At 40.2% G+C, this 27,923-nt stretch overlaps 2 protein-coding genes across 4 annotated transcripts in view; one reads left to right on the plus strand and one right to left on the minus strand.

Annotated features, from left to right (window-relative positions):
* The first annotated feature begins 6,398 nt into the window (after positions 1–6,398).
* Positions 6,399–21,951, plus strand: gca (grancalcin). Its single transcript, XM_041978335.1, has 8 exons — positions 6,399–6,569; positions 7,650–7,880; positions 8,039–8,108; positions 9,196–9,239; positions 9,379–9,526; positions 15,496–15,609; positions 15,682–15,740; positions 20,096–21,951. The coding sequence occupies exons 1-8, from the start codon at positions 6,546–6,548 to the stop codon at positions 20,120–20,122; spliced, it is 717 nt and encodes a 238-aa protein (XP_041834269.1). The 5' UTR covers positions 6,399–6,545; the 3' UTR covers positions 20,123–21,951.
* Positions 21,952–25,192: 3,241 nt separating this feature from the next.
* Positions 25,193–27,923, minus strand: part of kcnh7 (potassium channel, voltage gated eag related subfamily H, member 7) — a 124,245-nt gene continuing 121,514 nt past the window's right edge. For all 3 annotated transcript variants that reach the window (XM_041978332.1, XM_041978334.1, XM_041978333.1), the window contains 2 exons: positions 26,651–26,840; positions 25,193–26,568 (listed from right to left, as the gene is read on the minus strand). In XM_041978332.1, coding sequence (XP_041834266.1) covers positions 26,302–26,568; positions 26,651–26,840 — 457 coding nt within the window. In that variant the 3' untranslated portion in view covers positions 25,193–26,301. The remainder of the gene's footprint in view (positions 26,569–26,650; positions 26,841–27,923) is intronic.

Consider the following 27,923-nt stretch of genomic DNA (forward strand, 5'->3'; position numbering starts at 1 on the left):
TGAAGCTCGTTGGGCGTTCCCACCGTCGCCATCTTGGCAGCGTCACAGCTGTCCTCAGTCCCGGAAAATAAGAAAATGGGCAAAGAGGTGGAGCTGAGAGGGGGACTGTGAAGGTGGGGGTGGATGATTGACACCCATCAAACTCCGAGCTGCCTGCAGCTAAGAGCTAACTGAGCTAACCCCGAGCTAACGGTAGCTACCTAGCTAACGGAGGTAGGTGAGATAAAGCTAAGGTGTGCTGTTAGACGGCTAAAAACCGCGGTTGTGCTACACTCTCCCTTCTTGCTGCGGATATTGGATACCTGTCAATCAAAAGGACACGCCCCTAATTATGCAGAATTTCAAGATTAAATAACATCCAAAGGGATGAGTTAGAAAAAATTCAGCCCCCTCACAGTTGTCATGAAGGTAAACTTGACCTTTTAATCCTAAAATGGATTTTTGTACCAGGCTTTAAACATGTTTATTTCTGCTGTGAAGTTGGTCTTTTTAACATAGGAGTCTATGAGGATTTGCTCTGTTTTAGAGCCCCTAGTGGACGAGGGGGGAACTGCAATTTATTGCACTTAAAATAGAAATACTTTTTAATCCCTTTGGAGAGTCCTCAGGGAAATTTGCATACTTCTGCATAGGCTTTATATTTCACCGCTGGAGGTTGCTTGAGTATAACGTGAGACCCTCTCTCACCTCACAGTTATGATGTAATGTTGATGTTTCAGAGTGAAACACAATCATAATTCTGCAGATTGTGTTTGTTTGTTAATCCAGCCAGAAGTTTTTGAGTTATGTTGCTAACCGACAGACAGACCAACAGCACATAACAAAACATAATAAACAAAATGAAGAGAAGCAGAAGGAACGAAAGCAGAATAAGGTTTGGTTATGGTCCAACTAATGAATGAGGAAGGCTCAGGTGGGCCAGAAATGATCAGCTCCTCTAACAGGACGAGTCAGGAGTAGACGTCCTGGACAAGATGCCGAGGCAGCGTTCATCTGGAGCTGCAGCTAAAGACGACCTGCTGTGGTGTTTTCTAACGAACTGGACCTGCCCTGGACCTGAAAGCAGGGTCCTCTACCAGACCTGCATCCAGGGCATGTGTTCATTATTTACACAATAAATCAATATGACATCCAGCTGTTTCCTCACGTTTGAATTATATGATGCTTTTTTCATTGTTCTCTCTCAAATAACTGATAAAAATATACATTTATTTAAAAATAATTTAATTTTGTTGTTCGCTGATGAGCAACTGTTGTAAGCTAGTAAGTTTTTATCTGAATTCCCAAACTGAAAATAATCCCACAGGCTCATTAATCAACTATTTGATTAATTATCGAAGCTTGGTCTACTTCAGATCGATGAAAGATTTAAAGGAAAAATGGCGTCTGCAGGAGCTGCCGTCGGCAGGGTGTCAGGATGACCGCCTCTGGTGGTTGGTTCAAAACTTTCCTGGATCCAGGCGGTGATCAGACCCACAACCTAATCCAGAGATTTCCTAAAAGTCATCAAAATCCGTCAAGAACTGTTTGAGTTGCTGAAAGGCCAGGAAGGAAAACCTCCATCAGGACCAGGACAAGGAAGGAAAACCTCCATCAGGACCAGGACAAGGAAGGAAAACCTCCATCAGGACCAGGACAAGGAAGGAAAACCTCCATCAGGACCAGGACAAGGAAGGAAAACTTCCATCAGGACCAGGAAGGATGGCCATCTTTCTGGACATGAACTAATGACACGTCTAAAACCGTGATCGTAGCGTGTAGCGTGATGGTAGCGTGTAGCGTGATGGTAGCGTGATCGCAGCGTGTAGTGGGTAGCGTGATCATAGCGTGTAGCGTGATAGTAGCGTGATGGTAGCGTGATCGCAGCGTGTAGTGGGTAGCGTGATCGTAGCGTGTAGCGTGATGGTAGCGTGATCGCAGCGTGTAGTGGGTAGCGTGATCGTAGCGTGTAGCGTGATGGTAGCGTGATCGCAGCGTGTAGTGGGTAGCGTGATCGTAGCGTGTAGCGTGATGGTAGCGTGATGGTATCGTGATGGTATCATGATGGTATCGTGATCGTAGCGTGTAGTGGGTGGCGTGATCGTAGCATGTAGCGTGATGGTAGCGTGATCACAGCGTGTAGTGGGTAGCGTGATCGTAGCGTGTAGCATGATGGTAGCTTGATCGCAGCGTGTAGTGGGTAGCGTGATCGTAGCGTGTACCGTGATGGTAGCGTGATCGCAGCATGTAGTAGGTAGCGTGATCGTAGCGTGTAGCGTGATAGTAGCGTGATGGTAGCGTGATGGTAGCGTGATCGCAGCGTGTAGTGGGTAGCGTGATGGTAGCGTGTAGCGTGATGGTAGCGTGATGGTAGCGTGTAGTGTGATCGCAGCGTGTAGTGGGTAGCGTGATGGTAGCGTGATGGTAGCGTGATCGCAGCGTGTAGTGGGTAGCGTGATGGTAGCGTGTAGCGTGATGGTAGCGTGATGGTAGCGTGTAGTGTGATCGCAGCGTGTAGTGGGTAGCGTGATGGTAGCGTGATCGCAGCGTGTAGTGGGTAGCGTGATGGTAGCGTGTAGCGTGATGGTAGCGTGTAGCGTGATCGCAGCGTGTAGTGGGTAGCGTGATGGTAGCGTGTAGCGTGATGGTAGCGTGTAGCGTGATCGCAGCGTGTAGTGGGTAGCGTGATGGTAGCGTGTAGCGTGATGGTAGCGTGTAGCGTGATCGCAGCGTGTAGTGGGTAGCGTGATGGTAGCGTGTAGCGTGATGGTAGCGTGTAGCGTGATCGCAGCGTGTAGTGGGTAGTGTGATGGTAGCGTGTAGCGTGATGGTAGCGTGTAGTGGGTAGCGTGATGGTAGCGTGTAGCGTGATGGTAGCGTGTAGCGTGATCGCAGCGTGTAGTGGGTAGCGTGATGGTAGCGTGTAGCGTGATGGTAGCGTGTAGCGTGATGGTAGCGTGTAGCTTGATCGCAGCGTGTAGTGGGTAGCGTGATGGTAGCGTGTAGCGTGATGGTAGCGTGTAGCGTGATCGCAGCGTGTAGTGGGTAGCGTGATGGTAGCGTGTAGCGTGATCGCAGCGTGTAGTGGGTAGCGTGATGTAGCGTGTAGCGTGATGGTAGCGTGTAGCGTGATCGCAGCATGTAGTGGGTAGCGTGATGGTAGCGTGTAGCGTGATGGTAGCGTGTAGCGTGATCGCAGCGTGTAGTGGGTAGTGTGATGGTAGCGTGTAGCGTGATGGTAGCATGGTCTGCCTCGTCCTGGTGCTTTGCTGTATGACGTAATCGTGACTCTTTGCTGACTGACTGGAACACAGCTGAGGTAAAGAGTCATAAATGTCATTAGATTAATAATCTGTGTTGACTTGGTCATTAATGTCCGTCTGCACCGTCTCAGACTGCAGCACCGTCCTGCCAAGCCTGGAAAACATGATGGCGGGAGGTGTGAGACCTCGTTAAACCCACTTCAGAGCCGGGGAGCCGAGAAATGAAAGTCTGTTTAGTCTGTTTTTCCTTCGTACCAGCGGACGGTAAATGCTGCGAACCTGTTAAAAGCTTAACAAACACAAAGCTGTGCCTTTATGAGGACGAGACATCATTCTGGCCTCACACCGGACATCCTCAGCAAACAAACAGACCGTCGATGTCTTCGCTAATGCAGCACGGCTTGTTTGAGGAGCTCGCGCTGCAGATGCCTCCATTAACTCCTTTATAGGTGTCACTTCGAATGCATTTGGTCTTATTGGACAGTTATTGAGCTGATGGAAGGAAATGGAGACCAAACAAGAGACTGAGAAAACACATTTTATTTCAAGGCTTCTTCCAGTTTAATACGAAGCTCCATGAAATGTTTCTACATCACACTCCTGTTAAATTATTTATGAAACTAAATTCATCTCAACCTAAATAATTCTGTTAATAACATCTTTGTGGCAATAAATTCTTTTACAATCACAATGTTTGTTTTATAAAATCACATTAACTTTTCATCGTCATGGTAACTCGTGCTGAACAGATGATGTGGGTTATATTCCGAGAGGTGAGTGAATTATTTGAACCATTTAAGCCGTAAAACTGGTTTTAGTGCAGGATCCACATCCAGATCAGCATCAAAGCTTTGAAATGTTTTAGAATAATTACCAGAAAACTATCAAGATGCTTTTGTTTAATGATCTATTCTTTTAGAAAATATTATAAAGAACCTGAAAACTGGTGAAAAATAAGTGAAGTTTCAGCCATATTTAACCTCAGTTACATGTTTAATATTTATTCGATTTCTCTTTATTTGTTTGAGGTTTTTATATAAAGTGTATATTTTATATAAATACATGTAAATGTTCAATTTTTATGTATAGTTTTTAATCATATGTTATTTTTTCACACAAATTTTATACATTGGGGTGGTCTAACGGCAACCGTTCTGCGTGGAGTTTGATGTTCTCTCCGGCTTCTTCCCACCGTCCAAAGACATGAAGTTAATGGTCTGTAAATTCTCTCTAGGAGTGACTGGTTGTTTGTCTCTGTGTTGCCCTGACGGACTGGTTACCTGTCCAGGTGAACCTGCCTCCTGCCTGATAAATGCTGGTAGTCTCCAGCTTCCCTGTGACCCGGTACTGAACTAAGCGAAACAGAAAATGAACGAATAGTTGCTTAAAATATATATATATATATATATATATATATATATATATATATATATATATATATATTTCATTTAATATCTATGTTATTATCACATTTACTAAGTTCATCCAGCGGGCCAGACTGAACCCACTGAAGGGCCCATTTTGGCCCGCAGACCGTATGTTAGACATCTCTGATGTAGATGTACTAGTGATGTCACCACATGAAATAAAAGTAAACAACGGACTATAAAATAAATCTGCTTGGTCCTGTGTCGATGCTGACCTGCATCACACACGTTTTATTCTTCTAAATAAATCAGGCTCAGCTTTTATTAGCAGGTTGAAGCTGATGATTTTCCTGCATGAATCAGTCAGAAAGTCGCCCAACACAAAGCGACTCTGCTTCCAGAGCTGCAGAGCATGCTTGTGTTTACATCCTGCAGAGGATGCTGGGTAATCATGCATGCAGATCTCTGCTATCACCGACTCCAGCGGAAGTTTATTCTCAGGGATAAACAGATGTGGACTGGGCCTTCAGCAGATGTGCTGCTGTCGGCTCACATTCCTGGCCACAAGCTGAATCGTGTTTAAGTTTAGACGTTATTATTTGGAAAAATGGCAAGAAAAATCTGAGGTGTGGAGACATTTTGTGAAACTTTGCTTAACAAACCTCCGTTTGGCTTTAAAAAAAATCTGGAGGTAAATTCCAGAGAGAAAGTTCACTTTCAAACAGTTCAAAGATGAAAATAAAAACTCAGTTGCTGCATAAAATGGTGGGAAGTCATTAAAAATGAGAACATGGGATTTAGTAAAAGTACTCAAATGACAAGTTTTGCATTAAAAAAATCCCAGTTTTAAGAGGGAAATGTGTTTATTTGAAAAATATAGAGTAAAATTAAAACATAAAAACCCAATTAAAATAAATAATAATAAAAAACAATAAAATAAATTCCAACAAAAAATAAAATGAAACAAATAAAAGAAATTTATATAATGTAGGAATGATTTTTTAAATAAATGAAAATTAGAAAAACTGCAGAAAATGAATATAAAGTTTATAAATAAATTCACATTAAGTATAGACAAACTAACTATACAAATTAAACAACCAAAAAAACTAAATAAACAACAACAAAAAAAAAGAATTTTTGTGCAATTTATACTTTTAAAAAATAACTTGTATTTTTTTAACTAGTTTATTTGTCATATGACAATTTTTTATTTTACATATTTTTTCTCAATTTCATTTACTTTTATGACATTTTTCTATTTTATCTAGGCGTTTGTTTTTCTTTTTTATTCTATTTTTTTTGTTTATTATATCTTTGCTGCTCATTTATCTATACATTGAACTTTTTAAAAAATCCTATTTTCATCTAATTTTTAATATTATTCTGTCGTTTTTTAATTTAATGTAATTTTTATCAATTTATTATTGTTATTATTATTATTATTATTATTACTATTATTATTATTATTTATTGTTTGCTTTCATTACACAGGTGGTAAAAACAGAGAGACAAACAAACAAACAAAAAACAACAACTAGGGTTTTCTTTGAGGAAAAGCCCATCCAGGTTTCCATGGCGCCATCTAGTGGTTATTTCTTTTAAATTACACATAATATTTAATGTTAGAACAGACTTTACACATCACATTCATTTGTTAAATTAATGTTTGTGCTGCCGGTGTTTCAGTTTGTGGTTGTTTTGACAAATTTAAAAATAGTAAATAGGCGGGGTTTAGCTCATGTCCTCCTCTTTCATTGGTCGACTGCGCTGTCAGTCAACTCGCTTCCTGGAACCTCCGAGGAGCTCGGATATGATGTAACAGCTGCGCGGACTTATCGGAAGTTGGAGGCTTGTAACAGAGAAAAACGTTGTCAGTAACTATTTTAAAGGCGTTAAAGTTGCAGAATTCGTTGTTCTTTTGCTGTTTAATCAAATGGCTTATCCAGGATACGGCGGGGTGAGTGAAACGTTTATCGCCGCTTTTTAAAGCGACACAGGAGCTACATGAGCTAGCCAAAATGAAGCTGGACGCTCGCGCTTACACGACTTTCTGCGTCTTTACCAGAAGAACTAAAACACATTTTAGAGCAAAAACCTCCAAGTTGGGATGTAAGAAACCAGCCTGACGTTGTTTAACACCCGTAAAGTAGTTTTTCCGTCGCTGAAGGTTGGAAATGAACAAGAAAAATGTCTTCCGGGTTAGTAAATGTAGTTTGGCCCAAGCACAGCAGCTGTGTCAGGCTGAAGTAAAGTGTTAATTAAGATGTTTCTGTGGATTTATCCCCTTTTTAATTATGTCTAACAAAGAGAACCACACAAAAGTACGATTACAGTTTTGTTCTGTCACTTCAGACCATCTGTGCAGGGTTACGTGACATCTGAGAAAACTGGTAAAACATTTGACTTAGAAGTTAGATATTAACTTCCTATAAATAAAATATCTAATACAATTATTTCACTTTAAATATTAAATATTTAAAATTAAAATAAAAAAATTGGAATTTAAAATATAATTAAATTGTACATTTTTATAAAGAAATGTTTTCTATGTAAATGTATGCAATGAAAATATAAAACGGAACAAAAAATGTGGTAAAATGTAAATAAAAATGTTAAAATACATTATAAAAGGTTTATATACAAAGTTTGAAAAAAATATAATAAAATAACTGAAAAAAAATTCATACATAAAAAATATTAATCAAATATATTTAATAACTTTTTATTTTTATCCAAATATGATTAAATGTATATTTTTTTTGTTTAAAATACTGTAATAATCTAAATTATAAATATAAATGTGTAAGTCATGTAAAATACTGTTGAACCTGCAGTTATTGTGAGTTTTCTAAAGAACGGTTAATAGGTGAATATCTTGGTCGCGTTCTTCGCTGTCAGACTGTCCGGTGCGAACCAGTCGCTGTTCCTGCGTCAGAGTTCAAGGTTTCTTCCAGCAGTCGACGGTTTATTACAGATTATTGTTTGCAGGCTGTAAACCATTAACAAACATAAAGAAGAAAACTGATTTCTGTCTCAGTACGGCGCTCCGATGCCCGGCATGCCAGCTCAGGGAATGCCACCCCAAGGCATGCCAGGGGGCCCCATGGGAGGCCCCATGGGAGGCCCCATGGGAGGCATGGGTGGGCCGATGGGAGCACCCCAGGGAGGATATCCTGGATATGGAGGAGGCTATCCAGGTGGATATGGTGCCCCGCCCCCAGCTGCTAATGATCCAATGTGGGGTTACTTCACAGCTATAGCCGGCCAGGTGAGTTTTCCTGTAACATCTGAAGCCTGGAGTTTTTCCTCTGACGTACCAGAGTTAATAAAAGTATGAGAAGTCTTTTTATACCTCAGCGGACCTGAGACTCGGTGCACGTCTGATGTGGACGAGGCTGAACGCTGTCTGGCCTGTTCTCTGTGCAGGACGGTGAGATTGATGCGGAGGAGCTGCAGAGGTGTCTGAGTCAAGCCGGCTTCACCGGCAGCTACATTCGTAAGTTCTTCCCCTTCACGCTGATCCGGTTTGTCTTTCTGATCAGGTCCTCCTTATCTAACAGAGCCGTCGTTTCCTCATCAGGGCCGTCCCTCGCGCTGTTCAGAGCAGCTTTCACTGAGGAACTCACTTTTAATCACTTCCTCTCTGACGACGCCTTTGTTACCCGATCCAGATCTGAGGGTCAGAGATCCATGACTCCGGTCCTCAGGCCTGCAGACTTCCCGTGTTTCCCTGCTTCAGCACACCTGACTGAGATTAATGGCTCATTAGCAGACGTGTGCAGAGCGGGTCAGAGGTTCGTTTCATTTGAACCAGGTGTGCTGCAGCAGTGAACCTCGAATCCCTGCAGGATGGTGGGCTTGAGGACCAGGGTCAGGGATCCTGCGTCTAAGCGTTGCAGTTCACTAGACATTTAAGGTGAGACGCTACAGCGGAGTACGGTCGATTTGAAGTTATCACCTCCAATTCCCGGTTTTACCTCTTAAATGAAGACTTACTTTGTTGTAAGTATTCTGAAGTTTTCTGTTATTCACACGAGGACAAAAATATCCAAACACTGAATTAAACCAGGTTCAAAGTTATTTTTTCCTTTTGTTCCCATGTTGGAGTCAGACGTTTTTATCACCTCATAATTTAAAGATCGGGGACTTGGAACCTGGTTTAATCCAGCTAGCCGGGGGATGGGCCGTAGGTTATGACCCGGTCCAGGATGTGGGTGGGCTGGATCAGAGCTGTTGACCTGCAGGTGGGGGGGCGGCGCCAGGGGTCGGCTTGTCTGCTGCACCCTGGACGGATAGTTTTTCATCCGTATTTTGTTTTTAGTGTAAAGTTTGATGTCGCTTTGGTCAGGCTTTCTGCTGCAGGCGTTATTAGTGTTGTGTTCATGAATCCGCTAATCCGAAGCGAAAGAGGGGACGATGTCCCTGAATCAGCCGTGAGGTTGAACATTTTGGACTCCCTGCAGCAGAAAGTCTGGTGCAGGAGTAAATATTAGCCTGTGTCCTTCAGAGCTGTGGAGGTTAAAGCTTGACTAGTTTCCCCTGGAGCAAAGCTTTAGTAATGGCATGAATTTCCTTCTTCCCAGCCTTCAGCCTGGAGACGTGCAGGATCATGATTGCAATGCTGGACGTATCCTTTCTGTCAGAGGTGGAAGTCCAGGCTTCCTTCTCCTCTCGCTGCTTCAGCATGCAGCAGGTGTGGTTCCAGGTGAAGCAGCTTGTCTCTCACTTATTACTAGTTTATCAAAGCTTAACCAGACGGTCACCAGAGAGACTTCACGGGGAAGATGGGCTTCAATGAGTTCAAGGAGCTGTTCACGGCTCTGAGCGGCTGGAAGCAGAACTTCCTGATGTTTGACCAGGACCGGAGCGGGACCGTCGAACCTCACGAGATGTCTCAGGCCATCAACGCCATGGGTGAGTCGCTGTGTTTCATCACCACGGAGGCCTGCTGGCTCCTGGTGACACGTCTAACTCCAGCGGGAATGTTTAATGACACTGATCGGTCATTTAAAAAGTGCTGATTGGAAAGATCCATCAGGCTCCTTCTCTTTTAATCTCTGAGCTGCTGGATTGATCCAATTTTCATGCAGAACATCCCAATGAGGTCTGGTGACTGGAGGTGACAGTAATGCCACAAAGAGCCCAACCTCCAGACTTTCGTATAGAAAGGGACATAAACCCTCCAGCGAACCACTCCCAGAAAAACACGTCAGGGATGCGGCCGAGTCGGCTGGTTTTAGGACAGAAACGCTGGCCTGTGGTCAGCTTGGTGAACAGCTCGAAGAACCTTTCATGCTTTATGAGTTCAGAGGAATCAGGAGCAGTAGGAACAATACGGAGAGGAAATGGTCATTAAATGGTCAAACATGGCTGCTGCCTCAGTCTGCCGGATCCTGTTTGTTTATATGTTGTTGTTTATATGTTGGACGGTTTGTACGAGAAAAAAATTTTGTTGCACCTGTTGCAATGACAATAAAGTTTCATTCATTCAAACATATGGCCCGGGGGCCAAAACTAGCCCTCCAAAAGGTCCGTTCTGGGCCCCAGGATGAATTTAGACGTGACTTGAGTTTGTATGATGAGGTGAGTGAGTTCAGGCGGTCAGACTTATTACACACATGTAGAAATGTTCTAGGTCAGATCATCATGTGGAACACTGGATTTACTGCTTCCTGATACCTGATATGTTTGCTGGTTTATGTGCTGGTCTGGAAGCTGTAAAAATTATAATAAAAATAATTAATAAATAATTATATCAAATGTGAAGTTTAAAAAATATATTAACTTTATAAATTTCTATAAAGATAATTGTGTAAATAAAAGATCAAATATAAAATGAGAAGACTGATCAAATCTATTGTATAAATTGATAGATATTTTTGTAAAATACATATATGCAATTTATATATTTCTGTACAGTATAAATATAAAAATAACTAAATATGTAAATAGATTAAATAATTAAAAGTATTAGAATATAATTGATCAAAGTAAAATATTTTTATGTATAAAGAGTATTTGAGAAATTTACGAATGTATTTATAACTATAGATATGCACTTTATATGTAGACTGTTTACAGTAAATAAAAAAATTAAACTTATATAAAAATATGTCAAAGAAGTAAAATAAATTAATAGAATAGAGATATATATTGTTTTATATGACTTAAATATGTTAAATCTAATTGTGTGCATGTGTGTATATTTATATATATATATATATATATATATATATATATATAAATATAAATGTATAACTGAGGCTAAATATAGCCGACATCTTTTTCTACAGAAATATTTAGTAATATTTTCTAAGAGGATGGATCAGTAAATGTAAACGTTAGGGCTGGGCAATTAATCGAATTTTAATCGCAATTACGATCTGGGTTTCCAACGATCATAAAAATGAAATGGTCCGATTTTTTTTGTCCTTCGATTTGTGCTGTTTTCAAATCGAGCGCAGCTGTCATTGCAGCGCTTTGCTGCAGACTCCTCCCACAGCTGCAGACTCCTCCCACAGCTGCAGACTCCTCCCACAGCTGCAGACTCCTCCCACAGCTGCAGACTCCTCCCACTGCTGCAGACTCCTCCCACAGCCCCGACCGCTTTAGTTTTATTCAGAACGAGTTGCAGACACCTGGACACACGGGAGGCGGCGTCGCTCCTTCTCCATCATGTAAACTTGTGTGAGGAAGTGAAAATCTCTGCCCTCCTCCAGCCAAGCGACAGGCGACAGTCGTGCATGTAAAATGTTGCGTTCGTGTACACAGACGTGCACACGGGGGCTTGCGACGCAACACAAAAAAATAGAAAAATGTTCAATTTTTGTGAGTCGCAACTAAATAATCCACCAGCTCCCAGAGTCACAGAGAGACAAACGTTATAAACAAACAGAACTTTTTTCTCAATTAACACAGTGAACAATCCGGGATTTAAGAAACTCATCAACACTTTGGACAAACGGCATCACTGCCGTCTCACCACCATGTTAGTGGACTGTCTCTCTCTGCCCTGTATGATGAGTGTAGTGAGGGTGTGTGAAAGACGTGGTTACAGTCCGATGTTTCGGCACCGCTACGGACCTGTGGTAAAGCCGCACCAGAGCCGTATAGAAATGTCGCGCTACGTTTTATTGACGCGGATTTCAACGTGAAAACGAAATGTCTCCAGACTATTTTTTCCAGATCACACCAGATGGAACAAAGCTGCTGGTCTGAGACAAACAATAGCTATGAGGACCTGGTGGAAAGAAACTAGTCTGTATTACCACAGTAAACACTTCAAATGTCCCCCCCCAAAACCTCTTATCTATAATTGTGTTAAATAATCGAGATCTCAATTTCAGTCAAAATAATCGTGATTATCATTTTTTCCATAATCGAGCAGCCCTAGTAAACGTATTGATAATGTACTGTGACGTACTCACTGTTTTGTGGAGATGGCCTTCATCCGAACAGGTCGGGTTGTCGCATACTTGCGGCTAATATGCAACACGCGGTGCAAACTTGCACACGTGCATGACTGTTTACGTTTACATCAAACACCCCCACTGTGACCTCTGCCTCTTCCTCTGCGATGACTGCACATTCCACCGCCGCTGAGGTCGCCTCCTGCTGGCCACTGCAGGTACTTCCCATTGGAACAGTTGTACGGCAGAGAATCCATGGTGCCACTGGGTCAAAATCAAAATCATTTGTTCCTTTTTGCCTTAGAAAAAACCTAATTCAGGTTAAAATTACTACTCCTTTTCTTACCCCACGCACGACTAATTTTTGTCTTCTCAATGTGAGGTCCCTAACAAACAAGTCCTTTCTCTGCCAAGAGTCCATCATGTCAAATAATATTGATTTTTTATTTATTACTGAGTCATGGCTCACACCTGGCTGTACTATCCCCTTAACTGAAGCCTGTCCACCTGAGTACTCTAGCTTTAATCACCCAAGATTGTCTGGTTGTGGAGGTGGAATTGCGGTGATCTATAGATCTGATTACAAATGTTCCGCCCTCCCTAATGATACGTTTTCTTCATTTGAATCCCTGGTCTTTCTTCTCTGTGGCTCACAACCTACATTCTGTGCCGTTATCTATAGGCCACCTAAAGCCACCAATGAATTCATTGAAGAATTCTCAGATTTTCTTGTGTGCACTGTTGCCAAATATGATAGGGTGATCATTGTTGGTGATTTTAACATACATGTGTGTTGTCCCAGTTCTTCTAGTTTTACCACTGATTTTATTAGTCTTATAGATTCTTTTAACTTAGTCCAACATGTAAAAAATCCAACCCATAACAGAGGACATACTCTTTACCTTGTCCTCTCCCTGGGAGTTGACATTGATAATGTAAACCGCTTGGATTTCTGTGTCTCTGACCATAAGGGTGTCTCATTCAAAACTAATTTGCATTCTACCATACAAAAGCTTACATCAAGCAGCCGTACTCGCAGTTTCAAACCCAACTCAACAAACAGTTTTAGCACCATGTTTCTGGCTGCATCGATTAGCAATTTGCAAACAAATGTGTCATCAGTAAATGAGCTCCTGGACAATTTCAATAATACATGCCAGGAAATTCTAGATATTATTGCCCCGTATAAAACAAAACCTATCAAAAGGAATTTCCTACCCTGGCTTAATCATCATACTAGGCAGTTAAAACAACGCAAATGGAAAAAGATAAACTTGTGGTATCTTTAGAAAACCTTAGACACCATATGCTTGCCTACCAATTGGCAGTGGAAGAAGCACGTAAATTGTATTTCTCAGAGTTAATCTCAAACAGCAACAACTCTAGAATATTATTTAAAACAATAAACTTAGTTACTTGCCCTCCTACCCCTCCTATCGATGCTTCTGCTGCAAAATGTGAGCAGTTTCTCACTCATTTTGTTAATAAAATTGCCAACATTAGGAATAACATTCCACCTGCCCCTGGCAACTTTGATGTCCTGAACCAAACTGGGTCCTCACTGACACATTTTAAACAAATTTCTTTATCCAACTTAAAGGATCTTATTCAGCATGCAAATCCTACTACCTGCAAATTAGACATTCTGCCCACTAGATTTTTGAGGGACATCTTCGACACCGTGGGTCCCCACATCCTCTCTATTATTAACAGTTCATCTGGTTGTGCCCCTCCTGGTCTAAAGAGTGCTGTAGTTTGACCCATTCTAAAAAAAAAGCCCTCACTTAATCCTCTGGACCTGAACAATTTCAGACCTATATCAAATCTGCCTTTTTTATCCAAACTTTTAGAAAAGACTGTTGCCACCCAGCTGACCGAGCACATGAACAATAACATGTTTGAAAAGCTTCAATCCGGCTTTCGCTCACACCACAGTACCGAAACTGCCCTTATAAAAGTCACCAATGACCTGCTCTTAGCCGCTGATACTGGTCTATGTTCAATTTTAATTTTACTTGATTTAAGTTCAGCATTTGATACAGTTGACCACGCCACTCTGTTAAAGCGTCTCAGAAATTTTATTGGCATTACTGACTCTGCATTATCTTGGTTTTCCTCTTACCTTTCATCCCGGTCATTCTCTGTAGTACTTGGAGAGTTTTCATCTTCCTCGGCCCCCCTATCATACGGTGCTCCACAAGGTTCCATCCTTGGACCTATTTTATTTTCCATTTACATGCTTCCCATAGGTCAAATCATTCAAAACCACAATATAAATTTCCACCTATATGCAGACAACACACAACTATACGTCCCGCTGGCTATGAACGACCCTGAATCATTCACTCCCATTTTTAACTGTCTTTCCGACATAAAGGTCCGGATGTCCCAAAATCTTTTAGAACTCAATGAATCAAAAACAGAAATAATTCCATTCTGTCCATCTCAAGTCACTCAAAATCTCTCTTCTCTTGATAGTTTATCCAATCTGGTAAAACCATCTGCCCGTAACCTGGGGGTTATTTTAGATTCGCAATTTGATTTTAGCCCTCAGGTTACAAAGGTTGTCCAATCTTGTTTTTATCAGATTCGTAATATAGCCAAGATCAAACATTTTATTTCCCAGTCTGACCTGGAAAAGGTGATACACGCACTAATTTCCTCCCGGTTGGACTATTGTAATGCACTATACGCAGGTTTAGGTCTGAAGTTGCTCAGTCGTCTCCAGCTGGTCCAAAACTCTGCAGCAAGACTTTTAACAGGCACTAAAAAACATGAACACATCACCCCTATCTTAGCTTCCCTACCCTGGTTACCGGTCAACTTTAGAATTGATTTTAAAATCTTATTAATTACTTTTAAAGCCCTCCATGGTGTAGCCCCCACCTATATTTGTGACATGCTCTCCCCCTATGTCCCGGGTCGGTGCCTGCGCTCCTCAGGTCAGAGCCTCCTGACTGTGCCCCCCTCCCGTCTCCTCACTAGAGGAGACCGGGCCTTCTCAGTCAGAGCTCCTAAACTCTGGAACTCTCTGCCTGAGGAGCTCAGGGCAGCCAACACTGTTAGCACTTTTAAAACTAAATTAAAAACTTAAAATTTGTTTTTATTAATTAATTTTATTGTCTCTTTTGAATTCATGTTTTATTGTTTTACCTTTGTGTATGTGTTCTTAAATGCTGTGAAGCACTTTGTAACTTTGTTTCGAAAAGTGCTATACAAATAAAGTTATTATTATTATTATTAATGACGGTTCTGAATGTGGAAACTGGAGTAAAATCTGTATTTTCCTCTTCATTTAAACCTTTTTTTAATCCAATTATTTCCAAGTAAATTGTGGATGATTGAAGCTCAACATGAACTGATGGTGATCAGCTGGGCTGCAGGATGTGTCGCGTCTGCTCTGATGTGCAAAGGTTCTCTGTGTTTTCGAGGCTTTTCGGTCCCACTAACGAGGTCCTTCAACCTCCATCTCAGGTTACCGAGTCAGCCCGCAGGCCCTGAACGCCATCATCAAACGCTACAGCAAGGGAGGCCGGATCTTCTTTGACGACTACGTGGCCTGCTGTGTTAAACTGCGAGCCCTCACAGGTATGACGGCGGCAGCAGGACCCAACATGTTCCATGTGAGTTTGCTTTGCTGACGCCGTGTGGTGTTTACAGATAACTTCAGACAGAGAGACAACATGCACCAGGGCTCTGTCAACTTCCAGTACGATGATGTGAGTTCTCTTTGTTTTACCTTAAAGTGTCTGAAGAGCTGAATTCATGTCTGTCTGCAAGACGCTTTTCCTTTTATCCACTTCCTAAATTTAATACAACAGATACACAGAAGTTAAAGTCAGTATATTTAAATAAATAACTGCATTAGTTCTGCTAAGAGAACTACTTTAGCTAAGTCATTTTTTAGCTTTTAATTCGGTTCCTGCGTCAGGTGACGTCCACATGGAGGACAGGAACTGCCAGAAAACAGCCTAAATCTGAAATAGAGAAGATTATAGTTAGATTTAATAAATAAATATGCCAATAAATATTGCTGAAATAAAGCAAATAGTAAACTGATGGAATAATTGATATCTTTATTTTATGTAAGTCCCCATGTTTTCTATGTTCTGATTTCACTTGTTCATTATATGAATTAATTTATATATTTACTCTTTTGCTTCCGGACAGCATGACGTCTGCATTTTGGCTGAAAGTAAAAATTTTCAGCTTCTACAACTTAAACTTGGTTTAGGTTAAAAACAACCTGGTTTAGGTTAAAAACAACCTGGTTAAGGTTAAAAAGAACTTGGTTTATGTTAAAAACAACTTGGTTTAAGTTAAAAACAACCTGGTTTAGTTGAAAAACAACCTGGTTTAGGTTAAAAACAACCTTGTTTAGGTTAAAAAGAACTTGGTTTAGGCTAAAAACAACCTGGTTTAGGTTAAAAACAACTTGGTTTAGGCTAAAAACAACTTGGTTTAGGCTAAAAACAACCTGGTTTAGGTTAAAAACAACCTGGTTTAGGTTCAAAACAACCTGGTTTGGGTTAAAAAGAACTTGGTTTAGGTTAAAAACAACCTGGTTTAGGTTAAAAACAACTCGGTTTATGTTAAAAACTACTTGGTTCATGGTAAAAAACTACTTGGTTCATGGTAAAAACTACTTGGTTCATGGTAAAAACTACTTGGTTCATGGTAAAAACAGCCTGGTTTATGGTAAAAACAATCTGGTTTAGATTAAAAACAACCTGGTTTAAGTTAAAAACAACCTTGTTTAGGTTAAAAAGAACTTGGTTTAGGCTAAAAACAACCTGGTTTAGGTTAAAAACAACTTGGTTTAGGCTAAAAACAACTTGGTTTAGGCTAAAAACAACCTGGTTTAGGTTAAAAACAACCTGGTTTAGGTTCAAAACAACCTGGTTTGGGTTAAAAAGAACTTGGTTTAGGCTAAAAACAACTTGGTTTAGGTTAAAAACAACTTGGTTTAGGTTAAAAACAACCTGGTTTAGGTTAAAAACAACCTTGTTTTGGGTTAAAAAGAACTTGGTTTAGGCTAAAAACAACCTGGTTTAGGTTAAAAACAACCTGGTTTAGGTTAAAAACAACCTGGTTTGGGTTAAAAAGAACTTGGTTTAGGCTAAAAACAACCTGGTTTAGGTTAAAAACAACTTGGTTTAGGTTAAAAACAACCTGGTTTAGGTTAAAAACAACTTGGTTTATGTTAAAAACAACCTGGTTTAGGCTAAAAACAACCTGGTTTAGGTTAAAAACAATCTGGTTTAGGCTAAAAACAACCTTGTTTAGATTAAAAACAATCTGGTTTAGGGTAAAAACAACCTAGTTTAGGTTAAAAAGAACTTGGTTTAGGCTAAAAACAACCTGGTTTAGGTTAAAAACAACCTGGTTTAGGTTAAAAACAACCTGGCTTATGTTAAAAACAACCTGGTTTAGGCTAAAAACAACCTTGTTTAGATTAAAAACAATCTGGTTTGGGTTAAAAACAACCTGGTTTGGGTTAAAAACAACCTGGTTTAGGCTAAAAACAACCTTGTTTAGATTAAAAACAATCTGGTTTAGGTTAAAAACAACCTAGTTTAGGTTAAAAACAACCTGGTTTATGTTAAAAAGAACTTGGTTTAGGCTAAAAACAACCTGGTTTATGTTAAAAAGAACTTGGTTTAGGCTAAAAACAACCTAGTTTAGGTTAAAAAGAACTTGGTTTAGGCTAAAAACAACTTGGTTTAGGCTAAAAACAACCTGGTTTAGGTTAAAAACAACCTGGTTTATGTTAAAAAGAACTTGGTTTAGGCTAAAAACAACCTGGTTTAGGTTAAGAACAACCTGGTTTGGGTTGAAAACAACTTGGTTTAGGTTAAAACAACCTGGTTTAGGTTAAAAACAACCTGGCTTATGTTAAAAACAACCTGGTTTAGGCTAAAAACAACCTTGTTTAGATTAAAAACAATCTGGTTTGGGTTAAAAACAACCTGGTTTGGGTTAAAAACAACCTGGTTTAGGCTAAAAACAACCTTGTTTAGATTAAAAACAATCTGGTTTAGGGTAAAAACAACCTAGTTTAGGTTAAAAAGAACTTGGTTTAGGCTAAAAACAACCTGGTTTAGGTTAAAAACAACCTGGTTTAGGTTAAAAACAACCTGGCTTATGTTAAAAACAACCTGGTTTAGGCTAAAAACAACCTTGTTTAGATTAAAAACAATCTGGTTTGGGTTAAAAACAACCTGGTTTGGGTTAAAAACAACCTGGTTTGGGTTAAAAACAACCTGGTTTGGGTTAAAAACAACCTGGTTTAGGCTAAAAACAACCTTGTTTAGATTAAAAACAATCTGGTTTAGGTTAAAAACAACCTAGTTTAGGTTAAAAACAACCTGGTTTATGTTAAAAAGAACTTGGTTTAGGCTAAAAACAACCTGGTTTATGTTAAAAAGAACTTGGTTTAGGCTAAAAACAACCTAGTTTAGGTTAAAAAGAACTTGGTTTAGGCTAAAAACAACTTGGTTTAGGCTAAAAACAACCTGGTTTAGGTTAAAAACAACCTGGTTTATGTTAAAAAGAACTTGGTTTAGGCTAAAAACAACCTGGTTTAGGTTAAGAACAACCTGGTTTGGGTTGAAAACAACTTGGTTTAGGTTAAAACAACCTGGTTTAGGTTAAAAACAACCTGGTTTAGGTTAAAAACAACCTGGCTTAGGTTAAAAACAACCTGGTTTAGGTTAAAAACAACTTGGTTTAGGTTAAAAACAACCTGGTTTATGTTAAAAACAACCGGGCTTAGGTTAAAAACAACCTGGCTTAGGTTAAAAACAACCTGGCTTAGGTTAAAAACAACCTGGCTTAGGTTAAAAACAACCTGGCTTAGGTTAAAAACAACTTGGTTTAGGTTAAAAACAACCTTGTTTAGATTAAAAACAACCTGGCTTAGGTTCAAAACAACCTGGTTTAGGTTAAAAACAACCTGGTTTAGGTTAAAAACAACCTGGTTTAGGTTAAAAACAACCTGGTTTAGGTTAAAAACAACCTGGTTTAGGTTAAAAACAACCTGGTTTAGGTTAAAAACAACCTTGTTTAGATTAAAAACAACCTGGCTTAGGTTAAAAACAACCTGGTTTAGGTTAAAAACAACCTGGTTTAGGTTAAAAACAACTTGGCTTAGGTTAAAAACAACTTGGCTTAGGTTAAAAACAACCTAGTTTAGGTTAAAAACAACTTGGTTTAGGTTAAAAACAACCTGGTTTAGGTTAAAAACAACCTGGTTTAGGCTACAAACAACCTGGTTTAGGTTAAAAACAACCTGGTTTGGGTTAAAAAGAACTTTGTTTAGGCTAAAAACAACCTGGCTTAGGTTAAAAACAACCTGGTTTAGGTTAAAAACAACCTGGCTTAGGTTAAAAACAACTTGGTTTAGGTTAAAAACAACTTGGTTATGGTTAAAAACAACCTGGTTTAGGTTAAAAACAACTTGGTTTAGGCTAAAAACAACCTAGTTTAGGTTAAAAACAACCTGGTTTAGGTTTAAAACAACTTGGTTTAGGCTAAAAACAACCTAGTTTAGGTTAAAAACAACCTGGCTTACGTTAAAAACAACCTGGTTTAGGTTAAAAACAACCTGGTTTAGGCTAAAAACAACCTGGTTTAGGTTTAAAACAACTTGGTTTAGGCTAAAAACAACCTAGTTTAGGTTAAAAACAACCTGGCTTACGTTAAAAACAACCTGGTTTAGGTTAAAAACAAATTGGTTTAGGTTAAAAACAACCTAGTTTAGGTTAAAAACAACCTGGCTTAGGTTAAAAACAAATTGGTTTAGGTTAAAAACAACCTAGTTTAGGTTAAAAACAACCTGGTTTAGGTTAAAAACAACCTGGTTTAGGTTAAAAACAAATTGGTTTAGGTTAAAAACAACCTGGTTTAGGTTAAAAACAAATTGGTTTAGGTTAAAAACAACCTGGTTTAGGTTAAAAACAACCTGCGGAGCAACGTTAGCTAAAGAGTTAGAAAGGCTTAAAGAACCATGTTATTTTTCCTGGTTTTTTACTTTGTGTTTCAGACTCTTTTCTCCATCTCTGTCTTTTAACAGTTTATCTTGTGCACTATGGCCATTTAACGTGCTGCCGTCTGTCCCACCACATGAGGGGAAGGCGTTCGTACCCGTCGGCGACAGACTCCGGATCAGTGCCTCGGAGGAATGTAAAGGGAGGCCAGTATATATCAGAGTGAACAGGACGTACCCACTGCTTGTAACGCTTGTTGTAATGCTTCAGTCTTTGTGTCATGAATATTAAGCAGGTGCACAATCCACATTAGAGAAAACTATTAGACTTTATTTTAAGCTTTTATCAGAAAGGTTTCTGACAATTATTTTTGATGAGATATCTGATAAATTCATAGAAAAAATTACCCTGAAGAGCCTTTAAAGATGGTGACTGTCAGAAGAAGAGTTATCTTCCATGTAAGGTGGCCATTTTGACACATAAAGGATGTTCTGTGTACTGTTGTGCCATTTTAACCTCAATATACAGTCCAGAATAATCAAACCATATTTTTATATTTAGGGTCATGTAAGATGCCTGAGCGTCATGGCTTAAATGAACGTACAATTTGCCTTTAAATGCTTTTTTATTTTTTATTTTTCTTGGAAAAAAGTTTGTAAAATATGTGTTACCGCCAATGTGTGAAATCCGTTTTTCCATGTCCATCCAAGTATGAAATACTTGGATACATTTCCTATGTATTCCGTGTCAAAAGGCAGACTGACAGAGGACAGACCAGCGTCCACCGTGGCTGCGGCGGCCTGAGGGCGTCGGCTATGTTTCAGTGTAACAGCACAGTGAATTTAGGGGGTTAATCGGCAACTCTGGGTATCCATGTCATGACAAAGCTTAATGTGGAGCAATGGGTAACGCTTGGTACGCTAGTCAATGCTAACGGGCTAAGAGACAAGGGGCTGGAGTGTTGCTGAGAGTCAGTGGCTGATTTGGGAGATGTTGGGAAATTTCATTCTTTGCTCTTCTTGGTAACCGTGGAAACTATCCATGCCGGCCAACGGTGGCGCTACGAGATGACTGGGACTCGCCCCCGCAGCCATATTCGTCTATGGGATCTTTCATTTTCTAAGATGGTAATTGTATTTTCAGATGTCTGATTCCTCCGTTTATCTAAAGATGACATTTTACCCTCCCTCAGCCGATCGTCGTCACTGATCCCCCCGTAGCAACCAGTCACGTAATAATGGCCGATAACGTGAATTTTTGAGCCAGTAACGTAATAAGTTGTTATGCTATTGTTTTTTTTAAATTGGGTAGCATGAAAAAAATCCACTGTAAATATAAAAAATGTGAAGTAATCAGTCTGTTTATCAGAAATGTTATTCTTTAAGCAGTTTTTGTAGAGTTCACGCATTAAAAAAAAGAAGTCGTGATTGCATTATCGGCAAGTTATTACGTTATTGGCTTCATTGCATTTAAAATATCAAACATGTTGTTCGTTGCTACACCGTCACAAGACCCCAGTTAGACGAAGACGGCTTCACTTTGCTGATTTAGAACAACGGACCGACTTTATTGCCAGTAACAGCATTTTAACGATGGAAAGAGTAATTAGATTATCCATTACCAGGGGGATAATTAACGGCATTTGTTGTGCATCAGTGCATACTTCACACGTTGTCTCAGTCGTATTTATTATTCTTTATAATGCCCGGGAAAAGTTCGGACCATCACACGTTTCCTACCTTGTTTTTCGTACATTGACGGTAACATAAGTGAATTCTCATAAACTTTAATTTACTAACAAGCCAAAGTGACTGTGAGCTGTAAATTCACATAAGTTAACGTATTTTTTCTCAACGTTCTTGTACAACTTGTTTTCATCTCGACACTCCGGGTGTTGCAGAAAAATCATGTTTACTCTCAATAAACACATAAATAATCAGTATGCATTTTCTTTATTTGTTGCACATTATTCATCCCTCGCTCTATTTACACAATAAATTTATTTCTTTAAATATCGCTAAGAACAGAAACATTCAAATCAGCTGTTAAGTGTTGCATTGTATAAAATACAGTGGCAAACGTTTAAAAAAATGCATAAAAACAATTGTGGACAGCACTAGATTTAAAAAGTGACATTTATAGCCAGTACAGCAAGTTTTTCATATGTCTGTGCAAAAGTTTGCAAATCCCATGAAAAGTTGAGCAGACGAGCGTCGGATTGAGAGCGCGGCGAGTTCGGCTCCAGCAGCTTCTTCATCTCCAGCCCGACGTCGGAGGACGGAGCCACGTTGATCCTGCTGCTCCTCAGGTAAAGTTCCATCACTTCTCTCAGCTCCGTGTTTTATCCACCTCAACATGCCGAATAGGAAAACTCTGCTGAAATGATATTAAAACCATGTGCAATATCAAATGAAGACAAACAGCAGTCAATGCCACAGCATGCAGGGTTGGCTGACGTCCTGCTTGCTACATTTAGAGCTCTGCATCCATCATCATCCCAAGAGCAGACCACAGCATTCAAACAGCAGGCTTAAAAAGAAAAATAAAGAGATATGTAGAAAAATAAAGGCAAATTAAAGAGCTTGTTTTAGAAAAATAAGTCTGCGGATGTCATGTCTGCTATGTTACGTCACATAGCTTTGATATCAAAGTCAAGTGCAGTCGCCATGCAATAGATGAGCTCGTATCTGAGTTTATGTTCAGAAACTAAAAGAACTACTTGGTTTTCATCATGCAGTTCAGTCTGGAGAGGTTGAACGGGATCACATCTGACAGGAGGAAAATCAGTTTATAAAGGCTGGAGAAGGTGAGTAAAGCTAAGGCTGTTGAAGGCTGAGCCGTTTTACTTTCCTCATGACGCTCTACTTAGGAAGCGGTACTTTTTATAAATATAATGGAAGACCTACGATAAAGCATGCAACACAGCGAAACCATCAGGTCCAGCAGTTCCCTCTGAGAAGAGGATGTTGGTGGTTTTTGTCCATCAGTGTTGCAGTCAAATCGGTCTGACAGCAAGAACCTTTATATCACAATTTTAGGGACTTTTTCTTTTTAAGTACATGATTGGTATGTCTTTGGGAAAGATCATATTAAAGGAAAGCTTCTGGATCTATCCAATTTCTTTAAATTAGATATATAATGTTTTTATTACTGTGGAGTGAAACATTGCAGCAGGTTTTTCTAATCTGGAGGCCAATTATGAACGACAAAAAAGGCACAAAGAAGAGACTGTTCATGGGAATAAAAAGTTTTGAGGGAATAATGCAGGATCGTCCGTTATGCAACAACAGACAGCAGTGCTTGAATCGACCTCGTCAAAGCGGCGAAGCCAGTAGTTAAAAGTTGAAGGTAAAAATATTAAAAACCAACATTTTAAACTGAACACATAAAACATCGATCAGATCAGGAATCTGGCAGTCTCAATAGACAAATCTTAAAACTCGATCTTTCTGAGCGGTAGAAACGTCTTTAACCGGGTAGAAACGTCTTTAACCGGGTAGACACGTCTTTAACCGGGTGGAAACGTCTTTAACCGGGTAGAAACGTCTTTAATCGGGTGGAAACGTCTTTAATCGGGTGGAAACGTCTTTAATCGGGTGGAAACGTCTTTAACCGGGTAGAAACGTCTTTAATCGGGTAGAAACGTCTTTAACCGGGTAGACACGTCTTTAACCGGGTGGAAACGTCTTTAATCGGGTGGAAACGTCTTTAATCGGGTAGAAACGTCTTTAATCGGGTGGAAACGTCTTTAATCGGGTGGAAACGTCTTTAACCGGGTGGAAACGTCTTTAATCGGGTGGAAACGTCTTTACCCGGGTAGAAACGTCTTTAATCGGGTGGAAACGTCTTTAACCGGGTAGAAACGTCTTTAATCGGGTGGAAACGTCTTTACCCGGGTAGAAACGTCTTTAATCGGGTGGAAACGTCTTTAATCGGGTAGAAACGTCTTTAATCGGGTGGAAACGTCTTTAACCGGGTAGAAACGTCTTTAATCGGGTGGAAACGTCTTTAATCGGGTGGAAACGTCTTTAATCGGGTGGAAACGTCTTTAATCGGGTGGAAACGTCTTTAATCGGGTGGAAACGTCTTTAATCGGGTGGAAACGTCTTTAATCGGGTGGAAACGTCTTTAATCGGGTAGAAACGTCTTTAACCGGGTGGAAACGTCTTTAACCGGGTGGAAACGTCTTTACCCGGGTGGAAACGTCTTTACCCGGGTGGAAACGTCTTTAATCGGGTGGAAACGTCTTTAATCGGGTGGAAACGTCTTTAATCGGGTGGAAACGTCTTTACCCGGGTGGAAACGTCTTTAACCGGGTGGAAACGTCTTTAATCGGGTGGAAACGTCTTTAATCGGGTAGAAACGTCTTTAATCGGGTGGAAACGTCTTTAATCGGGTGGAAACGTCTTTAATCGGGTGAAAACGTCTTTACCCGGGTGGAAACGTCTTTACCCGGGTGGAAACGTCTTTAATCGGGTGGAAACGTCTTTACCCGGGTGGAAACGTCTTTAATCGAGTAGAAACTTAACTTTTTTTTTACTTTTGACTTTTGAAGATTTGGGGATTATTGAAACTTGATCTGTCAGCGTTCAGATAAACATCTGGTCAGAAATGATGCCTACGGAAGCTGAGAGCGGCCACGCATGAAAAACATTTTTTAACTTTTGGTAACGCGATAATTTTCGTCATGATTTAATTATTTTTAAAAATTTGGATAAAACGGACACCTTCTTTTGTTTACATGACCATTAAAATCTGATGATTGTGGCTTTCAGCTTATTCGTTGCTTGACAGTTGATGTAATTTAAGATGGTTGCTATCTCCAATGTTCTTTAAGTGAAACGACCATTTCAGTTCCAGAGACCAGTGTAATATAGAGCAAGAATAGCGAAATAAGTTTAGAGGCGCATTCACACCAGCCTTTTTGGTTAAAAAAGATTCCACCTCTTCCGTTTGCTTCGTTTGTGAATAAGCAAACTACCTCTGATTCGAATCAGAAAAGCTGACTCGGTCCACCTACAACCGCAAATCTCAATACGTTAAGTGAAAATACAGGAAGTGGACTACAAAACAAAGTGCATTTTGGGTTTAGTGCTTGGCATTGTGGGTAAACAGAACCAAAACATATGTGTTGGAGAAATGTCTCACGGTCAGACGTGGAAGACATTTCACTTTTTTTTTTGGTCCCATCAGATTATTTTATATTTCTACAAGATGTAAAGAAACGGCTCATTCAGCTGTTCCAAAAAACCCCACATTTTTATCAGTCACCAAGTTTTGACTTGAAAAGATTAACTACTAGATGGTTAACTACTAATTACTAGTTGTGGTCTTACGTTTTTAACACTGGGGGCATTTTGTGCTTGTTAGATTTATACTTTCTTGCCATTTCAGCTGCACTGTTTTAATATGGCTGAAATTTTCCAAAGGATATTCTTTTTTTTAAGATGATTTTATGTCAGTTCCTGCAAGAGTTCCTAAATTAGATAAGCTACACAAAAACTAACAAATATGATCCTAAGGGCAAAAATTGTCCCATCAGCACCCATTTAATTGCCAAAGGTTTTGTTAAGAGTTAAATTTTAAAAAAATCTTTGTAATCTTTTTTCATTTTTTCTGCACTTGCCCATCGTTATTGCTTTCAAGCGTAGTAGTATACCACACCTCACATATCGTTACAACTTGTCCTGTATTTTGAGCTAATGAGAAGTTTTTCATCTGGCAATGTGGTGGACGGTAGGCACACTGAATGTACAGACAGATCTCGGGAGGGGGTGACAATGTCAATCTGCTTGGAGCTGTTGGAGTACCGAAGTGCCTCAAAGAGTTTCAAGTAGCTTTGTTCCCTATTAAAGAGGCAGGAGTTGTAGAAAAAAGACTGGGTAGCTACGGTAGTCTGTGAGCATGCTGAACACACCCGAATGCCTCCTGGGTTGCAGAGTGTGTGTGATGAACATGCAACAGGAAACATGGGAACAAAAATCATGCATATCTTTTAGAAAAAGCACATCAGGTGCCTTGTGTTGCTGGCAGTGATCTGTTGGAACTATGTACACCATCTAGATGCCAACTTTACGTACGTTAATAATATAGTGTATAAATGCCTCCGTATAAATGGATTTTATATGTCTAAATCAGAGCTTAACAAGGGTTGGAACTGAGAGATGTTCTCCAAAGGAATGGAAGAAAGTCTACAGTTTTTATTCTTTGCATATTCAGTCTCTTTCTTAGACCCTGAGTCAAGCTTGAGAGAAGACTTTCAGTCATCGTAGAAAGGTTTAAGGGGGCAGGGCTACTGTCCTGGAAGCCCTGGGTCGGACACGGGCCTGTAGAGTTCCAACGGTCCTGAGCTGTTGGGGACGTCGGGTAGAGAGGCTTGTCGGCCTGACGGAAACCTTGGCGGTTGATGATGTTGCTGCTCCACAGAGTCCTCACCGTTAACGGAGCATTTCTCACCATTGAGCAGTCCAGTAAAGCTCCCATCAGGAAGAGTCTCTGTGTTGAGGGGAACTGGGGCGGTTTCTTTGGAACTGATGGAAGAGCTCTCTGAGGCGGGGATCTGTGACGGAAACACCACAGTGGGTATCTGGACAAAGAAAAGTGGTGGAGTACATAGTAATGAGTGCTGGTTCCTGCTGTACCTGTGGCTGAGGCGGAGCTGGCTTGAGGCTGATCTCGGTCTGGATGGTGGACACTGGCTGGACCCTGACGGTTGGATTGTGGTACTCTGGGCTAGAGGTGACGGTGCTGTAGGCGGGAGGACCGGCTGCAGTTTGCCGCTGGAGGAGCTGCAGGATGGCCTGGATGTCTGCAGTCATCTGGGACTCCAGTCTGATGAGGAAAAAAAAACAAAACACAATGAGATCTCAAAGACTGCCTGAAAATCATTTTGGAAGATTCAGATGAAGAAAAATGCCCTCAAGCCTGGATGTTCCAGTGTCCCGAATTAATACTGATGAGAACGGACGACGGTCTCCAGCAGTGTTGTTTTCATCAACAATGCTGAATTTATTTCATCAACGAACCTTTTTTTCGTGACGATGACGAGCTAAAAATGGCTCTGATGACGAAAACATGAAGAGACGTTTGTGAGATGTCGTTGACGAGAAGACATGAAAATGTCCGACATTAAAAACATGACATTTCTGCCTGTTGTGAGCCAATCTGTCAGTCAGCAACGCTGCTGCACCTTGGCCACGCCCACCACCTGACTGCTCGCACACAGACAAGCAGCTCATTCGTTCATAGATGAATCACGACGCAGCGTCGATGAAGGGGTTTGATGGACACGATGAAGTGATACATGGACATATTTTAACTATAATCCATCATAATTTCTCCGGCAGACCAGGTCACGTTGTGCATGTGTTCCTCATCCTTTGCTCGTGTGTGTGTGTTCAGGGTGGAGTTTTACACTTCAGAAAATTCTCAGAAATAAAGCCACAGTTACCAAAGTCAGGATGTTGTTGCTCTTTGCTTTTTTGGAGTAACTGATTCCACAGTTAACATCTTATCTGTGTAAAGCAGAACCCTGAGTAGATCAGAAAGTATCTGCTGTTGGTTGGAAACCTTCTAAGTCTAAAAACATTTATTTTAATTTAGTAATTATTGATGAAAATAACCAAACAACAAGCTCACAATGTGTTGCTGTATGTTGGACTGTTATTTTCTATGTTCTATGTTTGTATGATGAAGTCGGGCATCAGTTCATGAAAAAAGGTTAAAAATATAGAAATAAAAGTTTCTGCCCAGCAGCAGTTTAGTAACACGGCAGCTTTTCATCCCTGTTGATGGGAAAGTCTCGGCTAAAGCTTTCAGTCTGGTTATTATGTAAAAGCATTCAGGTTAACTTGTTTTATGAATTACTTGTTATAACCTGTCAACCCTGATTCCACTTTTTAATACGTATTATTG

This window comes from Melanotaenia boesemani, chromosome 24 (assembly GCF_017639745.1).
Source record: "Melanotaenia boesemani isolate fMelBoe1 chromosome 24, fMelBoe1.pri, whole genome shotgun sequence".
In the NCBI taxonomy this organism is placed as follows: Eukaryota; Metazoa; Chordata; class Actinopteri; order Atheriniformes; family Melanotaeniidae; genus Melanotaenia; species Melanotaenia boesemani.